This window comes from Pelophylax lessonae (genome assembly GCF_965119305.1).
Source record: "Pelophylax lessonae genome assembly, chromosome: 1".
NCBI lineage: Eukaryota > Metazoa > Chordata > Amphibia > Anura > Ranidae > Pelophylax > Pelophylax lessonae.
Genome location: NC_138768.1, coordinates 107,037,361 through 107,065,263, shown reverse-complemented (window position 1 = coordinate 107,065,263; position 27,903 = coordinate 107,037,361). Strand labels below are relative to the sequence as shown.

The 27,903-nt window shown below is 42.5% G+C and overlaps 1 protein-coding gene across 7 annotated transcripts in view; it reads left to right on the top strand.

The window, feature by feature from the left end:
- The window catches only part of PDE4D (phosphodiesterase 4D), a gene marked incomplete at its 5' end in the record, with an annotated part of 2,078,604 nt that overhangs the window by 2,023,469 nt on the left and 27,232 nt on the right, over window positions 1-27,903 (top strand). For 6 of the 7 annotated variants that reach the window (XM_082255262.1, XM_082255263.1, XM_082255260.1 and 3 more), the window contains one exon: window positions 26,857-26,950. In XM_082255262.1, coding sequence (XP_082111388.1) covers window positions 26,857-26,950 — 94 coding nt within the window. Of the gene's footprint in view, window positions 1-15,039; window positions 15,159-26,856; window positions 26,951-27,903 lie in introns of those variants that run through there. The other variant, XM_082255266.1, reaches the window with a different exon arrangement.

Genomic DNA, 27,903 nt, shown 5'->3' with positions numbered 1-27,903 from the left:
TTACCTTTTCACTTAAATTGGGTTTTTGCTTTGTAGTTTATATATAAACCTGCTTTAAAGTCCTCTATGTAGTGACACAGTGGGCTCCTCCAAACCCTCTATGCAACCAATATACTGACTGCTATATTGGATGTCTAATCCTTCCCCTTAGCACTTATAGAGTACCATAGAGTCCTAATTAATAAGTTCTGAAACTTAGTTTACAGTACAAAAATAAATACTTTAAAGAAAAATTGTTGCCAGCCTATGGGCATCCAAATATTTACAAATTCTTAATAAGCTTTAAATAAGCTTTAAAATGTAGGCCAGCGATGACCTCTGTAGTTACATCCTCTGTGGAGTAATTCATTCTCAATAGAAGCAGTGAAGTTGTTCAAGTTGATTCTTCTTTCTCGTTTCTTGCACCTGTTCTGTTTGTGTATTCTTCCTCTGCGCCTGTTGTGCGTGTGTGTGTAATACTCCTTGGCTCGTGCTCTGTGTGTGTATTCTTCCTCTGCTCCCGCTCGTATTCTTTCTCTTTGCCTGCTCTGTGTGTATTCTCCTTGTGCGCCTGCTCTGTGTGTATTCTCCTTGTGCGCCTGCTCTGTGTGTATTCTCCTTGTGCGCCTGCTCTGTGTGTATTCTCCTTGTGCGCCTGCTCGGTGTGTATTCTCCTTGTGCGCCTGCTCTGTGCGTATTCTCCTTGTACGCCTGCTCTGTGCGTATTCTCCTTGTGCGCCTGCTCTGTGCGTATTCTCCTTGTACGCCTGCTCTGTGTGTATTCTCCTTGTGCGCCTGCTCGGTGTGTATTCTCCTTGTGCGCCTGCTCTGTGCGTATTCTCCTTGTACGCCTGCTCTGTGCGTATTCTCCTTGTGCACATGCTCTGTTTGTATTCTTCCTGTGAGCCTGCTCTGTGTGTATTCTTCCTGTGCGCCTGCTCTGTGTGTATTCTTCCTGTGAGCCTGCTCTGTGTGTATTCTTCCTGTGAGCCTGCTCTGTGTGTATTCTTCCTGTGAGCCTGCTCTGTGTGTATTCTTCCTGTGAGCCTGCTCTGTGTGTATTCTTCCTGTGAGCCTGTTCTGTGTGTATTCTTCCTGTGAGCCTGCTCTGTGTGTATTCTTCTTGTGAGCCTGCTCTGTGTGTATTCTTCCTGTGCGCCTGCTTTGTGTGTATTCTTCCTGTGCGCCTGCTCTGTGTGTATTCTTCCTGTGCGCCTGCTCTGTGTGTATTCTTCCTGTGCGCCTGCTCTGTGTGTATTCTTCCTGTGCGCCTGCTCTGTGTGTATTCTTCCTGTGCGCCTGCTCTGTGTGTATTCTTCCTGTGCGCCTGCTCCGTGCGTATTCTCCTTGTGCGCCTGCTCCGTGCGTATTCTTCTTGTGCGCCTGCTCTGGGTGTATTCTTCTTCTTGTGCGCCTGCTCTGTGTGTATTCTCCTTGTGCGCCTGCTCTATGTGTATTCTCTTTGTGCGCCTGCTCTGTGTGTATTCTCCTTGTGCGCCTGCTCTGTGCGTATTCTCCTTGTGAGCCTGCTCTGTGCGTATTCTTCCTGTGAGCCTGCTCTGTGTGTATTCTTCCTGTGCGCCTGCTCTGTGTATTCTTCCTTGTGAGCCTGCTCTGTGTATACTTCTTGTGCGCCTGCTCTGTGTATTCTTCCTGTGAGCCTGCTGTGTGTATTCTTCCTGTGAGCCTGCTGTGTGTATTCTTCCTGTGAGCCTGCTGTGTGTATTCTTCCTGTGAGCCTGCTCTGTGTATTCTCCTTGTGCGCCTGCTCTGTGTGTATTCTTCTTGTGCTCCTGCTCTGTGTGTATTCTTCTTGTGCTCCTGCTCTGTGTGTATTCTTCTTGTGTGCCTGCTCTGTGTGTATTCTTCTTGTGTGCCTGCTCTGTGTGTATTCTTCTTGTGTGCCTGCTCTGTGTGTATTCTTCCTGTGCGCCTGCTCTGTGTGTATTCTTCTTGTGTGCCTGCTCTGTGTGTATTCTTCTTGTGTGCCTGCTCTGTGTGTATTCTTCCTGTGCGCCTGCTCGGTGTATTCTCCTTGTGCGCCTGCTCGGTGTATTCTCCTTGTGCGCCTGCTCGGTGTATTCTCCTTGTGCGCCTGCTCGGTGTATTCTTCCTGTGAGCCTGCTCTGTGTATTCTCCTTGTGCGCCTGCTCTGTGTGTGTTCTTTCTGTGTGCCTATTCTGTTTGTATTATTCCAATGTGCCTGCCCTTTGTTAATTCTTCCTGTGCACCTGCCCAGTGTTTACATTGGAGATTAAAAGGCTATCACGCTTTCAGTTTACTGCTGGCAGGGGTAGCTGAGCTACAAAGAGAAAGCAATGCTGCTGCAGACTTTGAGGATAAGTTACTTCACAGTGCCTGTAGCTACAGAAGCTTAGTGTTTTTACGGTTTGTTAAGAATTTGTAGTTTTTGGAATGTATACATTCTAGGCCACAGTTCTACTTTGAAAACAACTCCAGGCAAGTGAAATGAATGCAAAACATAAAATCCAGAATCTTGCTGGCAGCTAGGTTGTCTGTGTGCATTCACTCCAGTGACATGCTGGTAGGTTAATTGACTTCTGTCTAGATTGGCCCTAGTATGTGTATGTATGAATAGAAGTTACGTTTTCTACACATGAAATTGGACTTTCGGGCCGTGTGTTCAGCTGCTAGACAAGACACACAGGCACAGCGGGGGAGATCGCATCACTAGTCTTAGTACTGTGATATCTCCAGTCTGTTTCTATTTTTGTTCAGCCTGGTGGAGTGAACGCCAAAAAAACGTATTTAGGGACCTTAGATTATAAATACCTGTAATGACTATAATGTTTGCGTAATGTTTACATTAATACAAGCATGCAGCCTATTGGACGCTGCCAGCTGAATTGGAACTATATCAACAATGTGTAGCGAGCTGCACTACTGCACCACTATCTATACATTGTTGATATTGACATCTAAGCCATGAGCTGCGGCCATAGCCAATAGGGTCAAAGTACAACGCACATTCGTAAACATTACCACAAACATTAACAAGTGTACAGTGTTATATATATATATATATTTATATATGTATGTATATATATATATATATAAAATTGTTGTTTTTAATTTTACACTGCTGAATGTAGCGTGGAAATGTAGGTATCTGAGCACATCTGTGTGCATCACTTTTTTGTGTCTGTGGGAATGAGTTCTAAACTGCAAATGTTTGCCAACAAATACTGCAGCTGTGCTAAAGTCAGAAAGCTGGTCACATTGGGAATATTTCCTATCCATACAGCAGGAAGGTAAAGTAATTGTCTCTAAAGTGAGGGAATGAGATAATAGAGATGAAACAAATCCTCCTAAATAGCTTTTATTAGTTTATCTGCTGTCTTCCCCTCTCTAGATCCTTTTTGAAGTGCAGGTTTTATTAGTTTATCTGCTGTCTTCCCCTCTCTACACACTTTTGGAAGTGCAGAGCGTGTTAAAAATCTTCCATCATCTCCTAGCAGCACAGAGCAGAGGGTGGAGAGGCTGCACTTACATTGTGTAAGAGCTGATTGGAGGAAAGCAACGCCCCCCCCCCTCCACATAGCAAATGAATTGTGTTCTTAATAGCCAAGCTCCGTTCTGCACTACACACACACACACACACGCACACACGCACACACACGCACACACCTCAAACGTCAGGAAAACTTCTCAGAAGTGACTCATGCGAAAGAAAAAAAGGGACCAAAGCACCAGAGAGAAACAACACTTAGAGCTTTGGAAAGAGATAAGTAAACACTATAAATATATGTGCTTAGTTCAAAATCCATGACTGGGGTTTCCAACCACTTTAAGGCTTGTTGCTATTCCTAATTGTGCATCACTTTTCTTCACACTATTGAAAGTTAAACTCATGTCTGGCCAAATAAATGAAGTCTGCCCTTCCTCTTTATCTTAATCTGTGGTCCCTCAGGAGGTATTACTCCAGTGTTCTCTTCTGCTCTATTTTGTACAGTGCAGGACCAGCAGTGGGCACTGGTTATGCATTGTATTGGATCTTTATTAGAGCTGCTGAAAAAAAAAAAATTAAAAAAAAAAATCTTTATATTGTGCAGTTAGGGTGGGGGGAGGCACAGATTTAATTTAATTGGCCAGTGTGGGATAGGCTTTAAAGCAAAACTCTGGGCAACTAAATATTTATCCCAAAGGGTTTATTGCTTGTTTACTTCTAGGGAAACAGTAAAGGAGAGTTGTTTACCCAATCCTCCTGCTGCTAGACCAGTTCCCCCCATGCTCCTCCAGTCCAGGGTCCTGATGTCAAGAGCAGAGCAGGTCCATAGCCCTGCATTGTACATGAGGATGCCGAGGGACAGGCCACTGCCTGCTAGTGGGGGAGCACCACATGCCGAGGGAGTGGAGGGTCAGGCAACTCGCTGTTTCTCCTCTTTATTATATAAAATGAGCAATTAACCCTTGCACTGCAAGTTGTTGTAAACCTCAGTTATGAAATATGAACAAAGCATATCCCTCTGCTGTGTGTTCTTCCTCTATGAGCATGAATCGCTTCTGACAGGTTTTGCTGACACCAAGAGAAAAATGGTGACATGAAAGGTATTGCCAGCCTCCGCTCTGTTCCTGTGTGTTGTGTAAAGGGGCTTGTGTCACTCCCATCCAATCAGCTCTCGGAGCTCTCCTTGCTGAGCTCTGCAGAGTGTGACTTCATCTCTGCGTCCCCTTTTTTTCTGACTGCTAAGTCAAGCATTATAAATTCTGAACTTAGAATAGATGTAGAGAAGACTGCAGATAAACAGGTACAACTTATGAAGATGGGTTTGTTTAATCTCTGTGTATCCCCTGAAGCCAGTCACTTCACTGGGTGGTTTGCAATCACTTTAAGGCAAATGTAGTAGCTGTCTATTTAGCCCTTTCATCCAACAATTGCTAAAAGTAGTTCTGCACCCTAATATATGTAATTTGTCTTCATATAAAATACCCATCATCCTCTGCAAACCATATATAATGTTATATCATCCTGAAAGGGAAAGTGCCTGCACTGGCTCTGGATATGGGGAGTAAGAGGCAGGGCAGGGGTGACTGACCCAGAATACTGTTTGCACTCTCTGCTATTTGTGATTCTTGTATTACATTACATACATTGCATTGATTCTGCACAGCTGCAGGCTACTTTTTTTTCTTGCACCTTAACAGGAAAAGAAGCCTCTTGCTTTTGAACAGGAATCATTTTCTCTGTAGTGTCATCATTTCATCAGATAGAGCAATAGGTTCATTTAGCCACCCAAAAAGTAGAAAAGAAAAAAAAAGCTAAAATCTCGAGCAGAAAATTGCATTTCCTTTAAACTTAACACTGCCTTTGTACGAGTTGGACAAAAATAGAATGTTAACAGGCAGAGCTTTTACCTGGATAATGAGGAGTTATTTGGATGTAAGTATCTCATTTCAATCCTGCCATAGAGGCCTCTTCTGTGGCTGGCTTCCATGAGTTCACAAATTGGGCCTGATCACCTGGAAAATGGCTTAACTCAGCTAACAAGTCCCAGAAATAATACGCAGTGCTCCTTCTGAAATAGATTTTTGGGAATAGATTTTTGTGCTCAGTGGCTACCTCTGTAAAATTGGATTGAATACTTTCCATCTGGGTTTGCTTTGAGGTTATATCGGTGGTAGAGTATTGTATCGTGTTAGCCTTTGAATATTGTGGGAGGTTTGGAGTTGAAGGTGGCCATACACCAGTAGAATTTTGCTCTTGGAACATTCGTATGAATTTTCTACATGTTAGTGGGGACAAATCGATGTTCGCTTTTGAATTTGAAGGAGCAGGGTGGAAACGGTTTCTCAAACCTCTAAAGGCCCGTACACACGTGCCGATTGTCGGCCGTAAATATTTAGGCCAACGTCCGATCGGCCGATTGTCAGCTTGTTAGTATGATGCTTCCGACAACCGACTGTGACTTTTCGGCCAAACAAAATCTGGTGTGCAGGCTATAAAATTTTTGTAGGCCAGCAAAGAACGGCCGATTGTTCGTCAGTCAGTACAGATTTCGGCCGACAAAAAGCAGATGAGCAAGACTGGGCATGCTCAGAGAAGAAAAAACACACGGAAAGTAAACCATCACATGACATCACTTCTGCAGTCGGTTGTTGTTGGCCGACAAAATTTGTGTGCAGTCTTTAGCACTTTTCAACCTACACGACAGCACCGGACAAAAGACGGCCGAACGGTCGGCCGACAATCGGTGCGTGTGTACGGGGCTTAACTGTGAATGTGGTTTTTGTTTGGGAAAATTGTTCTATTTAGACCTGTTTAATATGTCTAGGATTCCATTCAAGTAGCAGGTCTGGACAAAACTTTAAGGACTTTGGAACACAATAAGTTGACGGCAAGAAAGAATGTTCTGATGAACGATTTTGTTTTTCTCAATCTAGCCATGTATGGGTAGCTTAAGGGCCCTATCACTTGGGCTGACCAATCAGACCCTCCAGTCTTACCTATTGAGCAGCAAGTGTCAATGGACATCCGACCCGATCCACTAAAAACAGAAGGATGGTGATCAGTTCTCCACTGCCTGGTGGATAAGATCAGATGACAGTCGGGTGTAAATGGACCGGTGGTGTGTTTACATCTGACCATCCATGGAGGAGAGCGGTCTGTTTCTGTGTCCACTCTGCATAGGCAGAGCCGACACACACTAGCCATTCACCTGCTCAGCAGGGGTCAGCCGACATATTCCTGCTGATCGGGCAGACTGAAATGGAGCTCACCGTGTGTGTGAGGGGCCTAATGCCTCGTACACACGCATCGATTATTGGCCGTGAATTTTCGGCCAACGTCCGATCGGCCAAATTTCGGCTTGTTAGTCTGATGCTTTCGACAACCGACTCCGACTTTTCGGCCTAATAAAATCTGGTGTGCAGGCTATACAATTTGTGTTGGCCGTCAACACAACGGCCGATTTTTCGGTCAGTCAGTACAGATTTCGGCAGACAGAAATCTGATGAGCAAGACTCGGCATGCTCAGAGAAGAAAAAACACACGGAAAGTAAACCAGCACATGACATCACTTCTGAAGTAGATTTTTGTTGCCCGAGAAAATTCGTGTGTGCAGTCTAGGCACATTCCAACCAACAAAACACCACTCGGGACAAAAGACGGATGATCGGTCGGCCGATAATCGTTGCGTGTGTACGGGGCTTAAGTGACAATATTTATCAGTTCTCTTAAAGAGAAACTACCCTCCTATTCCTTACCACCAAGGAAGCTGCCATCTTGGCTTTCATTTGATCTGCCGTTGCCATGGTACAGCACATGTGAACAGATATGACCATTGAATGGCTTGAGAGTTCAGCAGAAACCATAAGCAACCTTGACCGTTCTCAATCAGAGCATGCCTTGAATGTAACTGATCTGGGAAACCATTATATCAATGGGCTTATTTCTGCTTTGAAGTAGAACTATAGGCAAAACTTTTTTTGTTTCATCTTGAATAGCATAATTGGCGGGGGGGGGGGGGGTGTTATAATCCCCGTCTATTTTTTTTAGCTATCTGTGTCCCATTGTGGAGATTTCCCTTCACTTCCTGTTCAATTCCCAAAAAACAGTGGGAGGAAATCCTTCCAAAGTGAAAGAACCCCTTGTTGTCCCCAGGGTAACCAGAACTAACAGTCCCTATTGGAAGATTTCCCCTCTGTGCCTGTTCCGGGTTCAACCCAAAATTTGGGACTCTTTTTTTTTTACTTTTGGTGATAAAAGTAAACTGGACAAGTAGAAAGGGTAAATTTCTCTAATGGGGCACAGACAGCAATAAAAAGCTGAAAGGTGTTCTTATCCCTCTCCAACCGAAACTAAAAAAAAAAAGTTTTGCCTTTAGTTATGCTTTAAGACATTGAAGCTTTTGGAATGCCTTATGCTGGCCATACACTAGCTGAAAAATCGTTTGAATATCTGTCATTTGGTCCGTTTGTTCCTTTTTTTGTCCAGTTAATGGGCACAAATAGAAAATTGGTTTTAACTTTTCAGAGCTGAAAAATCGAAGGAACCGTTTGGAAAATTCTGCAGAACGAACGATAAATTGAAAGGTTATTGTGATTCTTGCCCGAACTGTTTGCAATAGGCAAATGTGACAAAATGAACGAAAAACTGATTAATTTATGTCCATTGAACGATTTATAAGTTCAAAATTCGGTCATTACATGATGGCACGATCGTCTGCTCTCACGGCTGAGTGTTTCGAAAATGAGTCCAAACGATTATTGGGCTAGCATTAGATTCCTTCTTCAGACTTTTTACAGTTCTTGCATCTGGGATCTAAGGCACCCCAAAAATCTGCATCTTCAGTGACTTAAGTTAGCCAATAAAGGGTGCTTCTTAAATTTCCAACATTTTCTTTGTATATCCATTAATACTGTATCTAACCCTGTTTATAATTCTTGCCATTTAGATAAATTAACTATTTCTCCTAGACACGCTGGCTGTGGGGTTTTTTTCTGCCCTTAAGCTCCTCTAAATGCCTATGTATGCATGGATACTTACAGCGGTTATAAAAAGTCTACACACCCCTGTTAAAATGTCAGGTTTCTGTAATGTAAAAAAAAGAAAACGATAAATCATTTTAGGAACCTTTTCCACCTTTAATGTGACCTATAAACTGTACAACTCTATTAAAAAACAAACTGAAATCTTTTAGAGGGGGGCGTGAGTAAAAATAAAAAAAAATAAAATAATGCGGTTGCAAAGGTGTGCACACCCTCTTACAACTGGGGATGTAGCTGTGTTGAGAATTGAGCAATCACATTCCAACTCATGTTAAATAGGGGGCAGACTCGGTAAACACCTACCATCATTTAAAGTGCCTCTGATTACCCCAAATCAAGTTCAGCTGTTCTAGTAGGTCTTTCCTGACATTTTCTCAGTCACATCCTACAGCAAAAGCCATGGTCGGCAGACAGCTTCCAAAGCTTTAGAGGGATCTCATTGTTAAAAGGTATCAGTCAAGAGAAGGGTACAAAAGAATTTCCAAGGCATTAGATATACCATGGAACACAGTAAAGACAGAGATCAAGTGGAGAAAATATGGCACAACAGTGACATTACCAAGAACTGGACGTCACCCCATAATTTATGGAAAGACTAGAAGAAAACTGGTCACGGGGGCTTCCAAGAGGCCTACAGCAATATTTAAAGGAGCTACAGGAATATCTGGCAAGTACTGGCTGTGTGACATATGATGTGTTCTTCATATGTCTGGGCTATGGGGTAGAGTGGCAAAACTGAAGCCTTTTCTTACGAAGAAAAACATCCAAGCCCGGACAAATTTTTCAAAAACGCATCTGAAGTCTCTTAAAAGCATGTGAGAAAATGTGTTCTGATCTGATGAAACCACGGTTGAACTTTTTGGCCATAATTTCAAAAGATATGTTTGGTGCAAAAACTACACTGCACATCACCAAAAGAACACCATACCCACAGTGAAGCATGGTGGTGGCAGGATCATGCTTTAGGCTGTTTTTCTTCAGCTGAAACAGGGGCCTTAGTCAAGGTAGAGGGAATTATGAACAGTTCCAAATACCAGTCAATATTGGCACAAAACATTCAGGCTTCTGCTAGAAAGCTGAACATGAACAGGAACTTCATCTTTCAGCATGACAACGACTCAACGCATGCAACCAAATCCACAAAGGAATGGCTTCACCAGAAGAAGATTAAAGTTTTGGAATGACCCAGCCAGAGCCCAGGCCTGAATCCCATTGAAAATCTGTGGGGTGATCTGAAGAGGGCTGTGCACAGGAGATGCCCTCGCAATCTGACAGATTTGGAGTGTTTTTGCAAAAAAAAGTGAGCAAATATTGCCAAGTCAAGATGTGCCATGCTGATAGACTCATACCCAAAACGAGTGCTGTAATAACATCAAAAGGTGCTTCAACAAAGTATTCATTTAAGGGTGTGCACACTTATGCAATCAAAATATTTTAGTTTATTTTTACTTCCCTCCATCTAAAATATTTCAGTTTGTTGTTCAACTGAGTTTTACGGTTTATAGGTCACATTACAGGTGGAAAAAGTTCTGAAATTATTTATCTTTTTTTTTTACATCACAGAAACCTAACATTTTAACAGGGGTGGGTAGACTTTTTATAAGCACTGTAGGCTAAGAAGTCAGGGTGTATAGAGGCAGGGAAAAAAAAAAAAAACACCAAACGCCCCTTAAAGCAGCAAAAAAACGTCCAGTGTGCATGAGACCTGAAGCTTCTGTCAGGGCCCCAGACTTTGAGTGCATGAAAAGCATCCATGGGGACATACACTATATTGTCAAAAGTATTGGGACACCTGCCTTTACACACACATGAACTTTAATGGCATCCCAGTCTTAGTCCATAGGGTTCAATATTGAGTTGACCCACCCTTTGCAGCTATAACCGCTTCAGTTCTTATAGGCAGGCTGTCCACAAGGTTTAGAAATGTGTCTGTGAGAATCCTGACACACACAAAAATGCACTGCCTTTAGCAGAAGCTCAGCGTTGACCTTAATTCTTAATGGAACCCCCATGTATCTGCTAATGCATGCATCAAAATGCATGGTGCTGGGGCGGCACAGTGGTGTAGTGGTTAGCACTTTCACCTAGCAGCAAGAGGGTCACTGGTTCGAATCCCAACCACGACACTACCTGCTTGGAGTTTGCATCTTCTCCCTGTGCCTGCGTGGGTTTCCTCTAGGTACTCCGGTTTCCTCCCACACTCCAAAGACATTCTGGTAGGTTAATTGGATCCTGTATAAAAAAAAAAATGCATGGTGCTGCAGCACCATGATGTTCGGTGTGATGCCATTTTGCAAAAGAGTCTTGCATTGCCCATTTCTTGCCAATAAGGCAGCCCATTGAAATGAATATGCTGCCCTGCGGGCGATGCATAAACACGTGCATGCTCCATTGCACCTGCGTGGTGTGAACGGACCTTTTATCTGTCACGATGGTGAGAAATCAGATCCTCCATTCATATCATTTTGTATGTATATTTTTTTAAGCATGCTGGCACAATTTTTCATTTGCTGATTTCACTAATATTGCCCAGTCTGATATGTTATCTCTTCTAGAAGCAATAGCATTGTACTTTCCTTGCTTATAAGCTAAAAAAAAATGTTAGGTGAAGAATGTAATACAATTCTAATGGCTTTTGTGTGTGGCAGTGGGATGAAAAGAATTGGGACATCTCACTGCTGCAGTCTCCATTTAGTAGAGGAAAGGTATGGCATAATGACCCAGTATGCCCAATTTACTTTCAGACACATAATAAGAATTCTTCAGCATTGGATTTTAGCATCTTTTACTGTCTAAAAAATGGCTGGCAAAGAGCTAAAAATATTCAATTTTTTCCCTTTTTTAAATGTTTTGGATAGAATGGAAGGAGTCAACTATTTCTGCCAGCATTTAATTCCTAGCTTTTACCCTATAGGGTAGTTTCCCCTGCTCTGTGTCCCTGTTACACCCATATAAGAAAGAAATGAAAATCAAGAGGATCAACGGGGCATGAAGGAACTCTGGAAGTGGTGATGTCACCCATAGGCTCCTATTTCCTGGCTGTTGTTGGTGCTCCCTCCTCTCCCCAGCAGCCATCATTACTGGTCAGGTGGGGAAAATCTGAAAGGGTGGTTGTAAGAAGTTGATCAGTACGGTCCACATACATGGATCATAATTCGCTGGTCCCTGCTGAGCTGGTCCTATTTAGATCCATGTTTGGCCGGCTTTACCTCCATGGGTGATGAGCTGTGCCCATGCAGCCGATGCAGCAATCTGGGGATTCGAAAACCCTGCTCTTCTTTTTCTCTGTGCACCAATCAATGCAGAGCATTTCTGATTGGTTAGCGCCATCACAGTGGGTTGCTCTGATCCATCCTGGGAAGCGCTGTACAGAGAAGAGGGAGAAGAACGGGGATTTAAAATTCCGGTACCGCTGTACTGGCTAGATGGGCACTGACAGCTCAATACCCATAGAGGTAAGTACAGCAGGTGCCAGGGGGCAAGGAGGGTGTATGGTGTTCAAGTGTAGGTTTTTTTGAAAAGGTGAGCTAACACTTTAACGTTTGTAGGGCAGGGTTGTACCACTTTTAACAATGTTGGTACATGTTGCCTAATGAACTACCAACAGCTGAAGACTCACCCCATGGCATCAGGCAGAACCTAAGTATGTTCAGTGGGCCATGGTGAATACTTCCACAGCCTGTGCAGAGCCAACAAACCAAACAAGGGAGTCAATCCGATGTTATTTCTTTGAAAATATCAATATGGTCACAGCTATAGTTAGGCCTCATGTACACTGGACGTTTGGAAACCTCTTCTAGACGCTGTAACTTGACAGCTAGTGAACCAACTTAAAAAACGTCTTTGACCACTTTTATGTGCCAAGTTTACCGACATTCATTGGTTTTTCATTTAGAAACATTTTTGCAGATAACCGTTTTTACTGATCTGCGCAATGTGTACAGCCCTGTCTGACTGTACTGAGACGCTTTGGGTGGGTGGCCGGGGGGCAGTAAAAACCACAGCTTAGCTGCCCCTCTAAAGGAGCTCTGAGATTGTACAATCCATTTTGGCAGTGTATGGCCAGCTTAACTACCTCCAGCCTACATAACCTATAGTCATAAGACAGCCAAGCGGGAGCTTTCCAATCTTGGGCGGCTATCATTTGACGTCCTCCAAGCATCTGCCTCCTGTGTGCTTTAGAGGCTACTTTGTGGCTTGATCTGTCACATGCTGTTTACACCGGACACAGCGGATGACAGCTTGTTGTACCATGTGATTGCTGTGACCAATCATAGCATTACCGGTCAAACATACACAATGAAGGTTTTTTCTTTTTTTTTTAAAAGTAGTCATTTCGGGGATATTTGTACTGTCCTGGCATTTTAGGACTTCAAGTAATGAAACAGGCCGTCAGTACATCAGGAGCGATCAATTTTTTAAATATATATATCGTAGTTTGTGGACTTCAACTTTTACACAGACTAAATATTATACACTGATTTGGGTTATTTTTTACCATATAAACGTAACAGATTAAATTTTGACCTTATTTTGGAAGAAATGTATTTATGAAAAATATTTATTTGCAACATTTTACACCAGAAAATGTGTTTTGGTATTTTTCAATTTATATAGCGCAAAAAGTGGTGATTAAACACCACCAAATGAAAGCTCTAAGGCCGCAGTCACACATGGTTTTTTGAATAGCAGGCAGCCCGCGATTTCAAAACACCCAGGTGTGAATGACAAATCGCACAATGCACACTTCAGGTGCCATTCATCTGAATAGCACCTTAAGGCCTCTTGCACACGATACTCCTGTTTGAGCATCTACTTTTTCCAGACCATTTTTTTTTTTTTTGTATGTATTTGCGAGTATTGGTGCGTATTTGCGTGCATTGAGGCTTAAATTACTGACCAAAATGCAGATTTTTCTATTTTGTTCTTACGGAAGAATGCACAGCGCTTGTTTACGCGCCTGTGTGCACAGGCACATTACAATTAATGGGCTGTATTTTAGCTCAGAACTGTACTGAGCTTTTTTTAAGCTGCGAGATGCTCAAACAGGAGTATCGCGTGCAAGAGGCCTAAATGCGGTGCTGCTCTGCCGCACGCTGCAACTACGGCAAACCACATCACGTGACATGTGTCGCCCGAAAGATGCTCCTGAATTTTTTCTGGGTGACCAGCTTCATGTGATGCGGTTTGCCATGCTTGCAGCTCAATTTATCGCAGCAGAGCCGCACTGCTTTTTTAGGTGCCATTCCGATGAATGGCATCTGAAATGTGCAATTTGTTATTCACACCTGGGCGTTTTGAAATGGCAGGCAGAATCATGGCGATGCTGCCCGCGATTCAAAATGCCCATGTGTGAATGCAGCCTAAATTATAAAAACCTGATTTGGGTACCATGTTTCATGCCTGAGTAATTGGCATTCCAAGTGTGAGAGCTCTGAAATCAGAAAGTTGGTCTGGAAATTAAGTGGTTGAAGGAGATTGTATAATCCTATTGTATAGTGTATGGCCAGATAAAGGGAGGGTAATTGTACAATCCGATTGTATAGTGTATGGCCAGATAAAGGGAGGGTGATTGTACAATCCGATTGTATAGTGTATGGCCAGATAAAGGGAGGGTGATTGTACAATCTGATTGTATAGTGTATTGCTAGCTTTAGGAGATGGTGCAGTTAAATGAGGTGTATGGTCCCCTATAGGTTGCCCTCCTAGAAGTGCGGACGTGCAGGTTCCTACCATTGGCTGTCCTTTCCAGGTAACATACATCAGCCTGTCAGACGAGATCTATATTCCTGATCCCAGCAGCTCAATATTCATAGGTGGTCCCCTTCCTGGCTGTGCTCTGTGCTCTGTTCTCATACATATTCTATGTGCAGCTTGTTCTAAATCCCTGCAATTCACTGGGAATGTCTGACAGTGACCGGGACCGGTGCCCGCCTCTCCAGAAAACATCAGGCAAATTAGAAAGCACAAAAGAAGAAGTGTGCTAATTAATCTTCTGGGTGACGAGCTGCTGCTACAGGGATTCCATTACTAAATGTCACTTCCAGGAGAGGAGAGAATAGCAATGGTCCGAGGAGATTTAGCATCTTCCACCAATCAAAACGCCCTGTGCAGAACGCTGTGTTTATCCCAAACAAAGTGACTTAAGAAGTGCACTGATTGGCTGCCTGAAGGACTTGTGGGCGGATCCTTTGTGCACTGTTTATGGCTTTCCTTGAAGGTGCCTATTTTGTGCTGTTGGCACAGAAAGTCTTCTTAGCAGCAGAGCATCTTGGCATCCATAATTCATCAGGACCTGGAAGACAGGAAAGATGCTGATTCCCAGCTCGGAGGATTTCTATTTACGCCTAACCGCCTGCTTGCTGCTCTTCCTCCTGGACTACCAGCACCCTATGGATCTGTACAAATGGCATTCATATAGCTTCAATCAAAGGGATTGTACGCCACAATGCAGCCTCTGTACCTAAAGCCAACTCGGGAACTAAGTGACACAAGGGAATTGTCCTGCTGACTTCTTTCTGAATTCTCAGATTTTTTTTTTTCCACCTTTTTTTTTTTTTTTTTTCTTTAATCCTACCTTTTTTTTTTTTTTTCTCCTTTGTTGGTAAACAATCTCAATCAAAATGCCTGAAGCCAACTATTTGCTGTCTGTGTCTTGGGGCTATATCAAGGTAAATGATGTCAGCGTGCGGTACGGTTTGGGTTGATTACTGACTACGCTTCCAGATTCCATCTTTGCTCCTTATGATTGCACGGACTGTCAGATGCTGATGTGATTGCACAAGCAGAGTCTGCTCTGTCCCTGTAACATGAGATAATAAGGACTAGAGGGAGTGCGACTGTTTACATCTTACATAGGAAGGGATGTGTTCATGCTGCTGCTCATGCACTCACCTTATATCATAAGCTGGCCATACATGGATAGAAAATGTAAAATAAAATGGAATTGATCGTTTGATTTTTGTGTAGTTAATATGCTTACTGCTGATTTCCATTTCGAATTAAAAATTGCATAAACAAACATTTTCGATAAAACAGTTTTTTAATCATTTGTAGGTCAGTTTAAAAAACATGCAAGTAAAATGCATATGAACAATAGGGGTAGTAGTATTATTCGATCGTAAAACAAAATATTTAATGTTAGAAAATGATCTGAAAAATGTTGACATTTGCAGGAAAATTTTCAATGCATTCATTGGTTCCAAAGAATGTTTTGATTTTGATACAATTTTTTGTTTGTTTTTCTATCCATGTATGGCTAGCTTTTCTACAATGTAGATTGTTTACAATGGATATTGGGGATAATTGACACCACGTTGGAAACATTTCTATTTTAAAGTTGTTCAAAAAATAGGAAATGCATGAGTCACCGTGTGCCCCTCGTCTTATAAAACGCACACTCGCCAATTTGGAGAATTAGGGTTGTAAACGAAACATCCGATTGTCTATGGCTTGCTGATTCAGTTGGTTGCGTGGCCTATCTCTGATTACAATCATTTGTTACACTAATAGTTTGCTTATTGACTCGGGAGTTAGGAAGCAATATGAAACCTTCATCTAAACCAATTATATTGTGTACAATCATTGAGTATTGATCACACCTATTCTTAGATCCTGGTAGAGGGCAGGGGATTCAATCTAATTATAATCAATGCCTGTGAAAAATGGGCATTGCCCTTCTTAGCATGCGCCACCTCTGTCCTTGCAGCTAGTCTCAGTCCTGATGCTGAAATCACCATCTGCCTCCTAATAAAGAGGTATCATACCTGCCTGGTTGTTGTGCTAGGCTGTTGTGTACTAATAAGTGCTCAAGGTTTGAAGGTCTACAAACCCAACGGGGCTGATTAGGCTTTCATCACTTACAAATGGCAGAATGGGACTGGTGAGGCTTGAGATGGACAACCATATTGGTATTGGAAAGAGAGCCAACATTTAGGGTTTTCCTGCTGATCATCATAGGCGTGCGCACAGGGTGTGCCAGGTGTGCCTGGGCACACCCTAATCACTCCTTGTGGTGCAGATTCCCCCTGTTTAGACCCCTGATATTTCACCAAAGCTCCCTAACTGGGCTAACAAAAAAAATAATATTGTAAAAAAGAATAAAAAATATCAATAAAATTACAGACACCGATCTCTAACCTACTGACACCATAAGTATATACTCATGGATATATGTTTGAGGTTTGGGGTGCACACCCTAATGCAATAGGCTGCGCACACCTATGCTGATCATAGAGGATGTTCTAACTGTTTTGGATTTTGTTCATCATATGTTTGTTTATGGATCCATTTTGGAAAGATTAATTGATGGCTGGACAGATAAAAAAAGATGGCTACCTATCCATTCATTAACCCAATTACAAGTAGCATATAAGGAATAGCTGGCTAGTTATTGGTGGATGCATGTTTATTATTACAGATATTTTTGCAGCACCAAAGCTTTGCATACAGTACAGTAACATAAGTGCCATCAAGGAGCTTACAATCTAAAGCTGGCCATAGATAATTAATTTTTGAAAGAAAAAAAAAAGATTCCTCCTGCTGAATTGGCTGAATGTCGATCCACCTAGAACCAGCTTATGCCCCTATCCCACATGCATACACATATGAGGGCCAATGAACCTACCAGCAAGCCTCTGGAGTGTGGGAGGAAACCCACCCAAGCACACGGAGAACATGTATGCTGTATGCATATGGTGTCCTGGCCAGGGTTTGAAACAAGGACCCCAGTGCTGCAAGGAAGACGTGCTAACCACTGAGCCCCTGTGCTGCAATAGTCCCAGATACTGATTTGGGCTCCTACCCTGCATAGAAAATGGTGTGAACGTCCGAGTTCTATCCATGTCAGCATTTTTCGGGTTGAGGCTTTGTCAGCCATTCTGTGCTGTGTTCAGAGAGCTGTTCTCACCTTTCATCACATCTCTGCGCGCAGCCCCTGCGTGGGAGCCTGGATTTAGTCAGCACATTCAGCTGAGGGTGTAGAAAGGGATTCTCCTTCTTTGGACACAGTTTTGCTGACATTTTATAGATTCAAGTATTTCACACACTTTGAAAGGGACTTTCAGCATGGGTGACTGGTCTGTGTTAGGGATGAGTGGGATTTGTATGAACATCTATGTGAAGGGAAGCACCATTGTGCTCCTCGTTGTGTCAGGGCTGCCATAGCACACATACAGGTAGAGGCTTCGTATGCAGAATCCTTCCCAGTGTTCTTCCAGGGAAAGTCACTTGATGATCCTGTGCTTTTGGATTACATTGTGTTGTATAATGAATGTGAAAAAAGCTACAGAATTTAAAGAGGGAATGTGGAATTCCAGTATGATCCCCACAGAAAGGAGGTGCAGCCGTGCAGTATGGCTCTGGCTCTGCTTTTTTGTATTTCAGACAAAGCCATTTAGTCATAACAGAGTGCCATGCAGAGAGAATTCAGCTGAATGCATTGTAACATGCAATCCACTCCCCTTCATGGAATATCACCTACGCATACAGTACACTCCTGACTGACATTGTCCATGCACTACACTCATGACTGAACACTATGTATATCCATACAGTGTACCCTGTATCCATACAATATACTCATGACTGAACACTGTATATCCATACAGTGTACCCCCTGAATCCATACAATATACTCATCACTGCATACATTGTATACATGCAGTATACTCCTCATAGTATACATTGTGTATATATTCTGTATCCCCCTGACTGCATACATTGTATCCAACACTATCCCCCTGACTGTATATATTGTATACACGGGTATACTTCTGACTCCAACATTATACTCCTGACAGCATACACTGTATCGATATAGTATATCCCTGACTGCGTACAATTCTTATATACTGTGTATACTCCTGTATACATACTTGTGTCCCTATACTATACCCTTGACTACATATATTCCATCCATGTAGTATACTCCTGACTGCATACATTGTGTATATATTCAGTATCCCCCTGACTGCATACACAGTATACTCTTGACTCCATACATTTTATCCAACAGTATACTCCTGACAACATACACTATCCATATAATATATCCCTGATTGCATACACTTTTTATATACTGTATACTACTGTCTACATACTTGTGTCCATGCACTATACCCTTGACTACATATATTGTATCCATGTAGTATACTCCTGACTGCATACCTTGCCTCTAGGCAATATACCCATGCCAGCATATATTGTGTACATACATACAGACATACATACAGACATACATACAGACATACATACAGACATACATACAGACAGAATACCCCTGACTGCAAGCATTGTATCTATGCAGTATTCCCCTGACTGCATACATTGTATCCATGTAGTATACTCCTGGCTGCATACAATGTATCCATACCATATACTCCTGGCTGCATACGATGTATCAATACCATATACTAAGGCAGGGGTGTCCAAACTACGGCCCTCCAGCTGTTGCAAAACTACACTTCCCATGAGGCATTGTAAATCTCTGACATTCACAGACATAACTAGGCATGATGAGAATTGTAGTTCCTCAACAGCTGGAAGGCCATAGTTTGGACACCCCTGTACTAAGGTATCAGTACAGCATAGAATGTATTCATACAGTGTATTTTTGGCTGCATACAACGTATCCATTCAGTGTATTTCTGACTGCATATAATGTATCAATGTGGTATACTTTTTCCTGAATACAGTGTATCCATATGGAGTGCTTATTGTATCAGTATGGAGTGCTCATGGCACTCTTCTAAACTGAAAAAACAGAGGCGCTTGTGCTGCTATATATCAAAGGGGATAGGGTGCTCCAGGTCCCTCTGATCCCCCACCCGCTCGCTCTCTCTCTCTCTCGCTCAGCTGAGAGCAGGAGGGAGGAGGATGTCTGCAAACCCTGCAACTAATGCTGGGCTTATCAGCTAGGCCAGGGATTCCCAAACTACGGGCCTCCAGTTGTTCTGGAACTACAATTCCCATCATGCCTAGTCATGTAATTGAATGTCAGAGTTTTGCAATGCCTCATGGGATGTGTAGTCCTGCAACAGCTGCAGGGCCATAGTTTGGGAATTCCTGAGTTAGGCATATAGCTGAGTGGACTGGTGTTCTCTGATTCAACCTCACTAACTATGTAACTATGTATACACATGCTTTTCCCAAACAGTACGTGGGTTAGGTGAGCTTTCAGCTTGGTTACCGGCAGACAATTCACATTCTGTATGCCAGGTCCAATTCAGTGCAGATCCGTGGCAGTTTTCAATATAGAAACTCCTTTGTTAGGTTGTTAGAAATCATTTTGTTAATTGTTAAACCCCTTTGCATGAAGCCAGCACTAGGTTTTACTCTGTAGGTAGTTCAGGTAGACCTAGAACAGGCCTATCTACTTTGCACACACCATTATAATGGCGTAGAAAGCTTTGCTAATTCCCCCCCAAGTAGTGTATATCCATGAAGAGTATACTCCTGACTAAATACAGGAAATCCATAGAATACTCCAGGCTGGGTAAAATACCTGTCGAGTATACTCCCTTCCCCTAACCTGAAAGTGCGCATGCTGCTGACTGGCAAAAAATAAAAAATAAAACACTTATTTAGGACTGTGGACCCCATAGATGGTAATGTTTATGTTTCAACCAGGAGAACAAAAAGCTCCTATACCTCCTAGTGAGAAAGAGAGCTGATTGCAGAGGATATTCACACAGCAAACCTGTCAAGGAGGCCAGTCCTTTGATAATCCAGGCTTTAAGGATACTTGTTGTTCTTTCAAAATCATTCAACCTGCCCTGCAGAATGTACATGTATTGAGCAGTTTGTATTCCTATATCTAGCAGAATACGTTGCAGTGTAGATGTCCAGGAAATGATGGTGTATGGGTGCAGGATGCTGGCTCAGTCACTGCACCTAATCTGTACCCTGGGCATCCATCCAGTCTATGTTGTCACTGATCACATGACTTCCATGCATTATGCTTTCCTTCTGGCATAAATGCAGTGTTTACCCATACAAAATCGTGTACCCTATGTATGTCACTGGTATGCAGTGCCATCTTACAGTATGCACCCTCATTGAGTGACTAATTTAATGAAGCGAATGCTAGTCAGTCATTTAGTATAGCATTTTTTAAACTGTGTTCTGAGTGCACCAGGTGGTTCCTAACCATCATCCTATGCCGTTTTTGTCAGTTTACGTGTAAGCATTTTCTGTTCTGGCTTCCTTCATTCTCCACCAGAACGTAGTACAACGCAACGTTGCACTAGACAAGAAAAACCTTGCCTTTGCCACATCTCTCAAAGTGTGTCCATGCCCAGACTTGAGACTAAGTATTTACATGTTCTTATGAACAGTTAAAGTGCTTTGAAACAAGTCATCTCTGACCTATTTAGCTGCTTGTAATGTAAAGGTATTAATTCTCAAAGATCACAACAAAGACTCTAAAGTCATGACTCATCTGGTGGCAGCTTAGAAACACCTGACGTTGGAGAGTTGGCAGTCTAACAAGGTTCTGTTGCAAGGATCTGGAAAAGAAGTGCCTCTGTTGTTAACTTTGAAGATTCATTTCTCCACAATGTCTTTTGCTACAGAGGTGACTGAAGGCTTATTTTAAAAAGTGCTTTAATGCTTCTTCGGAATATATAAATAATTTAGTGTGCATAGTCTGGGCACAGATTCACTTTAAAAGTTGCAGCAATATTTTAACCATGAGCAGTGGTGCATTACACATGGGTGCTGCCTTGAATAATGATTCAGTCCATTTGAGGTCATTTAGGCAATTTGACAACAGTTCACACCTATAGTCATGTAAATCTAGAAATTAACGCTTATGCAGGCCCCCTGACACCATGATGGGATTATGTAACCAGAACAGGATGTATGAACAACTTTCTTGTTGTTGGACAATCATGATCTCCACGTGGGGATTCGATTAAGGTGTTGGTGCTACCCATGTGGATATAAATGCTGGGTTATGTTCCACACTCTCATTGGAACTGGAACATGAAATCCTCAACATTACTATTGCAAGTTTTGCCATAACCTGGATAAATGGAAGCCTTCACAAACAAGTAACATTCACATTTTAGCTGGGGATTTTATAGGGTAAGCAGTGAACACAGAGTCTTAGATATAGCCAGTTCATGGCATTTCTAAATTGGTTTAAAGAGGCCTGCAGACCAATAAACGTTGAGAGCAAGTACTCAAGTATATTTTTAGTGTTCTCATTCCCTGTATTCAGGTAGTTTCAGCAAATTATGCAGCACTTTGCAATATACTTAGAGTATCGTACATATTGGCAAAATATGGAACATTACTACTTTTACCTCCAGTAAAAGGCCAAGTTTATTATATCCAGCCTCAAAAAAAAAAAAAAAATACGCACATTGAATAACATAGTCATGACTAAGAATGACTAAGAACTTTTTGTTTAAAACGCAAACACTTTTATGTTACTTGGATTGATATAACGAACTTGGCCTTTTATTGGAGTGGCCAGAGACTCTCATGTTCCATAACTAGCTGCTGCGGGCAGATGTGCTGCCTTGGACATGCAATGGTCATAATGCTGATGCTTGTTATATTTTCCTTACCTTTCACATGAGTCCTTGCCCCAAAGGAGGTGACTTTCCAATGTCTGGACTACGGCTATACAAAACCTGAACATTTAAACATCTTGAGTACCTACCTAGTAAAAAGGGGAAGGCCAAGGTACCAGCTGCTTGATCAAATTGTATACAATCTGGCATTGGTTTTATTGCTCAATTTTTAGCTTATTGTGGGACATGAAAATTTTGGAACTATGGCCAACTAGCAAAAATGCATTATTGTGGATTCAAACTGCTTTGAAGGCAAATATTGTGCAGTCTTTGTTCCAATACATCTCCCAGTACAACCTGGCTGGTTATAACCATATTGTGTTTGTTAACATAAGAGATCAGAGGAACACACAGCCTGTATACAGGCCATCCATAAAAATGAGGTCCCAGAAACAGGTTTGTGCATCCAAAGTTTACCTGATTTACAAATCCATTATCTGAGAACATTAATGGAACTAACACATAAGCACGTTTTCTATGGCAAGTGTAAAGGTCCATTCACACTAGCGCGACTTGTCAGGCGACTTGGTCGCCTGACAAGTTGCGGTCGGTCGCCTGCCATTGATTAGCACAGGACCCGTTCTAAAAGGAGCGACACAAGTCGCTCCGACTTAGAAAAAGGGTCCTGTACTACTTTGGGGCGACCTGGAGGCGACTTGCATTGACTTTAATTATATGAAGTCCGTGCAAGTCGCGCCGAGGTCGCGGTACACGCTGTGCACCGCGACTTCACAGGTCGCCCCAGCAAGTCGTGTCGCCCCTGTCTGAATGGGCTCTTAAAGTGCAGCAATCCACACCAATTAAACCTACGGTAATTCTTCTTTTTTATTTTTCTAATTTAATAAGCCATGAATGAAGCACCTTGACAGCCTGCGCTTATATAATAAATATTAGGTTTGCTGATCCTACAACAAAAAGCTTGAATAATACCAATGGGATGTAGCAACAAAAACATTGGTGACTAGGTCTACATGTCAAAAGTTAAGTGTTTGGTAGGCATCACATGCACAAGTAAAGGCAGACCATCACTCTTTCCAGTAGTGGTTGTACTACAAGCCCCAGCTCCAAAGCCAGCTGCATGCAGGAAATTATAGATATCAATATGCCAGGAGTGCCCAGCTTTTATGTAGATAGGCTGCGGTTCACAACAGGGGGACTGTGCATCCCTGTTCACAGTTTCAGGTGCAAATTAGGTCCGAATTTTTGCCTGAATTTGCATCTGAAACAGAGTCAGGACCTTTCTGCAATTCGGACCACGGCCGTTCCAGAGGTGTGTGAACTGACTCCTTTTGAGAGCCGGCCACACTTTCTCCTGTCTTGCAAATTGGATGCGGAGAAACCCACATCCAATTCGCATAAGTGTGAACCCAGCCTGAAGAATGACTCTTGTCACATATTGAACAATGTACTCGAAGAAACACCTTTCTAGCTCCCATTTATATAAGACACTAAATATAAAGTGGAACAAATCCTTACATGAAATCTGTAGCACACCTGTCTACCTAATTACTTCCAATGAAACACATGAGGGAATTGGGTTGAATAATGGGCAGATTAGTCATCTAGGGATGTAGAAGGGGAATTTTAATTGGAAAAATCTTACACTTGGGGATTGAATGTGGTCTAAACATAATTCACAATTTCATTCAGAAAGTTTCTAATGTGTGTGTTAATCATTGTAGTCATTTTATGTCTATATTCTCCTAAATATTCTCAATGTTTCATGTGATCGCTTCAAAGGTGGGCTGAACTTCATCAAAATGTTGACAATAAAAATGCTGCTGTTTCGATTTACCTCTGCTGCAAGACCCATGAGTGCCCCTATAGCTGTTTGGATTATATTAGATACCAAGTAAACATATTGTCCCTGAAGTTGATGTGTTGAAAACAGAAAAAAAATGGACAAGTATATAGAAATTGTCCAAGGAAGGAGAACTGGCAAACTGGCGACAAGGTCATAGGTGGGATACAAACGCCCTGTCAGATTTTCCCTGCTTGATCAGCGCTGCAGGCTAAAGCCTTAAGGCCCGTACACACGAGTCGAAATTCGGCCGGGAATTTTCGTCCGACAACCGATCTGCCGATTTTCGGCTTGTTAGTATGGTGCTCTCGACAGCTGACTCCAAATTTTTGTCCGAAAACATTCTGGTGTGCAGGCTATAAAATTTTTGTCCACCGTCAAAACACGTCTGATTTTCGTGCAGTCAGTACAGATTTCGACAGGGAAAAATCTTATGAGCAAGACTGGGCATGCTCAGAGATGAAAGAACACAAAGAAAGCAATCCAACACCTGACATCACTTTTGAAGTAGAATTCGTGTGCAGTCTAGAGCACATTCCAACCAACAAAAACCACTCTGGACAAAAGACGGACGACTAGTCGGTGGAAATTCGTTGCGTGTGTATGAGGCTTTAGCCTGTAGTGCTGATTTGTATATTCTGAAGGCAGAGAAGTCTTCCAGAATACAATGACACAGAGGGCAGGATTCCCTCATTATCCTTGAAGAAAACAAACTCATCTATGGGCTGCTTAAGGCGTTTTGGGGGTATTTTTCTGCTCTAGGATCAGCTCTCAGAACGCCCAACAAGACCAATCCTATTCATTTCAATGGCCCCTGTTCACATTTGAGCGTTTTGACACTGTGAGCAAAACGCCCAACGCTCAAAAAAGTTCTCGAGCTTCTTTTTGGGCAGATTTTTTCCATTGGTCTCTAGTCAATCTAAAAACGCCTGCACAAAAAAACGCCTGTAAAACGCCTGCAAAAATGCCCATAACGCCTGTAATAGCAACGCCAAAATGTGAACGGAGCCTTAGGGACTCCAGCAGTGAGACATTGCCACCATATTTACTTGCTCTGATATTTCTCATCTTAATTGCCCTTCCATCTGTTACAAGTGGGATCCACGTATTTGTCATGAGAGGTATACAGACCTGGGAAGTAGAGAGGTACAGAGACCTTTGAAACCAATGGGCACTAAACTCCCCTAGTATCTCCCCAACACTGAAACATCACAGGGGTTCTGCAGGCCTCGGGTGTTACAGGGACACCAAGCTGTGATTTCTTTCAGGTTTCATTTACAATACTGGCTACTGGTAAAATCTTGTGTTGTTTAAACATAGAATGCCATGATGATTAGCTTTGTATTATTTTACTGGTCTGGTCTTATTTCCATTTATTTTACATGTGGTTGTGTGAGGTTTAGGTCTTAAGACATTTATATTTCTACATAAGGCAGCCAAAGTTATATAGTAGATTACAATTTTCCCTAGAATTCTCTTTAAATGGGTGCATATGCTGTTTTGAAGCTTTTTTTTTTTTTTTGTAATGTGATTGGGTGTTTGAAATAATAAGACAATTCCAGGGCTAGAGGTGGTCTGTGTATGATTCAATAATAGTAAGCAATGTGGTCAGTCCACGTTAGGCCCCGTTCACATGGCAGTACTTAAGTGTACATCTGTGTATAGGGCCGTGTATGCCTGCACCCCATGCATAGGCCTTCCGTGCATCCACCTGCAGGCAGTCTGATTCATGTCTGCTGGGACACAGCCAATGTTACCAATCTGACATGCATGTGGGTGTGTGTCCCCCAACTCTCACTGTGTGCGTTTGGGGACACGTACCCACATGACCTACAGGCCACTTTGTCTCAGTAGACATAATTTGGACAGCCTGCACATGGATGCACAGAACACCTGTGCATCGCATGCGGGCAAGCACAGCCCTTCTCACAGATGTACCTTTAAGTACCCCCCCCCCCCCCCCCCCCCCATGAACATGGATCTAATGGCTTAAAGAATATTTCACGTGATGTGTTATGTAGTTAATTCAAATGGCCTTCGAAAGGGGCAAATGTGAAAGAAATTCCAGGAATTTAAGACAAGAAACAAAAAATCTAGACCATTGGCCCGCATCATATGTGCTGCATTGATGTGCTTGATGTCCTCATTGTGTGACAGCAGCCTGGATCACCTTAGAGAGGAGGCTTAAGGGGAACGGCCGCACATATGAAAGAAGTCAGGAATAAGGTGTTACATCGTATTCATCTACACCTAGACTTAACAATCGTAGAATTCCTGCAGTGTGGGGACCCACTATAAGGCTAGTTTTTATGTAATTCCTAGAGTTGGTCTTTTAAAGTGTAGTTATGAGTTATGAAAATATTAAGCTACATGATGCAGTCTGTCAATGGCATTAGATAATAGTTTTTGTTTTGCGCTCATCTCCCCGTAATTTGTATTATCTGTTGATCCTGCCAGTAGATCCATTATTATTCCATTTTCTTTAACACGCCAAATTGTCCAGCAAATATTTCAGTTGCCTGTAGTCGATTTTCTTTTCATTGTCAAATCTACATTTTTGCCTTGTTATATCATCATAATGGCTTGTATGATTCCTTCTCCAATATCCTTTTCACCTCTGTATGAATTTGCCAGTGTTTAGGAGACTGAGCTTACCTTGCTGTGGTTCCTGGGGACCTTGCTATCTGCTGCAGGACTTTTCCGCCATGCACTGTCGTCTTCTGTACAACCACCCTTTTGGATAAATGGTGATCGATCAGCATAGCCGCAATCGCTGATCAGTGTGTTCTGAAGTCTCCCGCTGTCAGTAGGAATGAATTCCTCATCCACCTCCAATGTGTGGATGGGGGAATCGGGTCAGTTTTTCTTCATTCAAACTGAAAAACTGACACCTTCTATGACCAACTTTTGTAATCTTTTTAAAGATTTATATTCATTATGTACATACGTAATAACCCCTCATTATTGTTATTTTTTTTTTGCTTACAGTTCAAAAGAATGCTCAATCGGGAGCTCACCCACCTATCCGAGATGAGCCGGTCCGGCAACCAAGTTTCCGAATATATTTCAAACACCTTTTTAGGTAAGTTTTCTTCTCTCCCTCCCTCCCTCCCTGCCTTCATTTCATTCTGCTAATGTTCCCTTCCCTGCCAGGAGATTACAACAAGCCTTCTTGTTTATCACTGTCTTTATAGATCCTGTTACATAAGAGGGACAGCCCTGTATATCATAGGCAGAGGAAACCTTTACCATCCACTTTCTTTCTTTCCTCCCTAATTGGCCTCTCTGCAATCCTCTATGTGCTGCTGCGTTTGTGGGTTGCTGTGTTGAGGATTTGGACATAGTGTATTGTGCGTCAGCCTCTTTCTTCCCTAGAGCCTTGCAGTGCATTTATAGCAATCCTTTTTTATTCTACAATATATAGTGTTTAATGCATAGTATTCAAATAAAAAAGAATGCCATTATTTTTGTTACCGTAGCAATCAGTGGCATTCTTCCTCAGTCTTAGAAATAGCAACCCCATTTAAAAAACAAAGTCAGTCATTGGATCGCTAGTGTAATCTAGGAAACTTTGCAACTGTGCTAAAGTCAGAACCTCAACTCCGTTCACCTTATTCTGGGATAAAGTCAATTAAATCCAGATTTAGCATTTTACCTAGGGTTTTATGATGGGTTGACAGGTCTTTAATTTCATGAACCCTCTGAAAAGCATAGTTTAATGCACACAAGGACTATCTGTAGGTAAAAACAAACTGTGAAGCTTTGACCAAAGTTAAAGCGGAGTTCCACCCAAAAGTGGAAGCTTCGCCTAACTACTTCCACCCCCCCCCCCCCTTTTTTAAAAGGTGGCAAAAACAGGTACCCGCTCCCCACTTTGGTGTAAGGGCGACGTGGCGACCTACATAATTTGCAGCCCCTCCTCCTCCCCCCGCAGCCTTCTGGGAGACATACACAGGTTCCAGGTGACAGTGGGACCATTCAGAAAGCGCAGCGCGACTCGTGCATGCGCAGTAGGAAACAGGCTGTGAAGAAGCA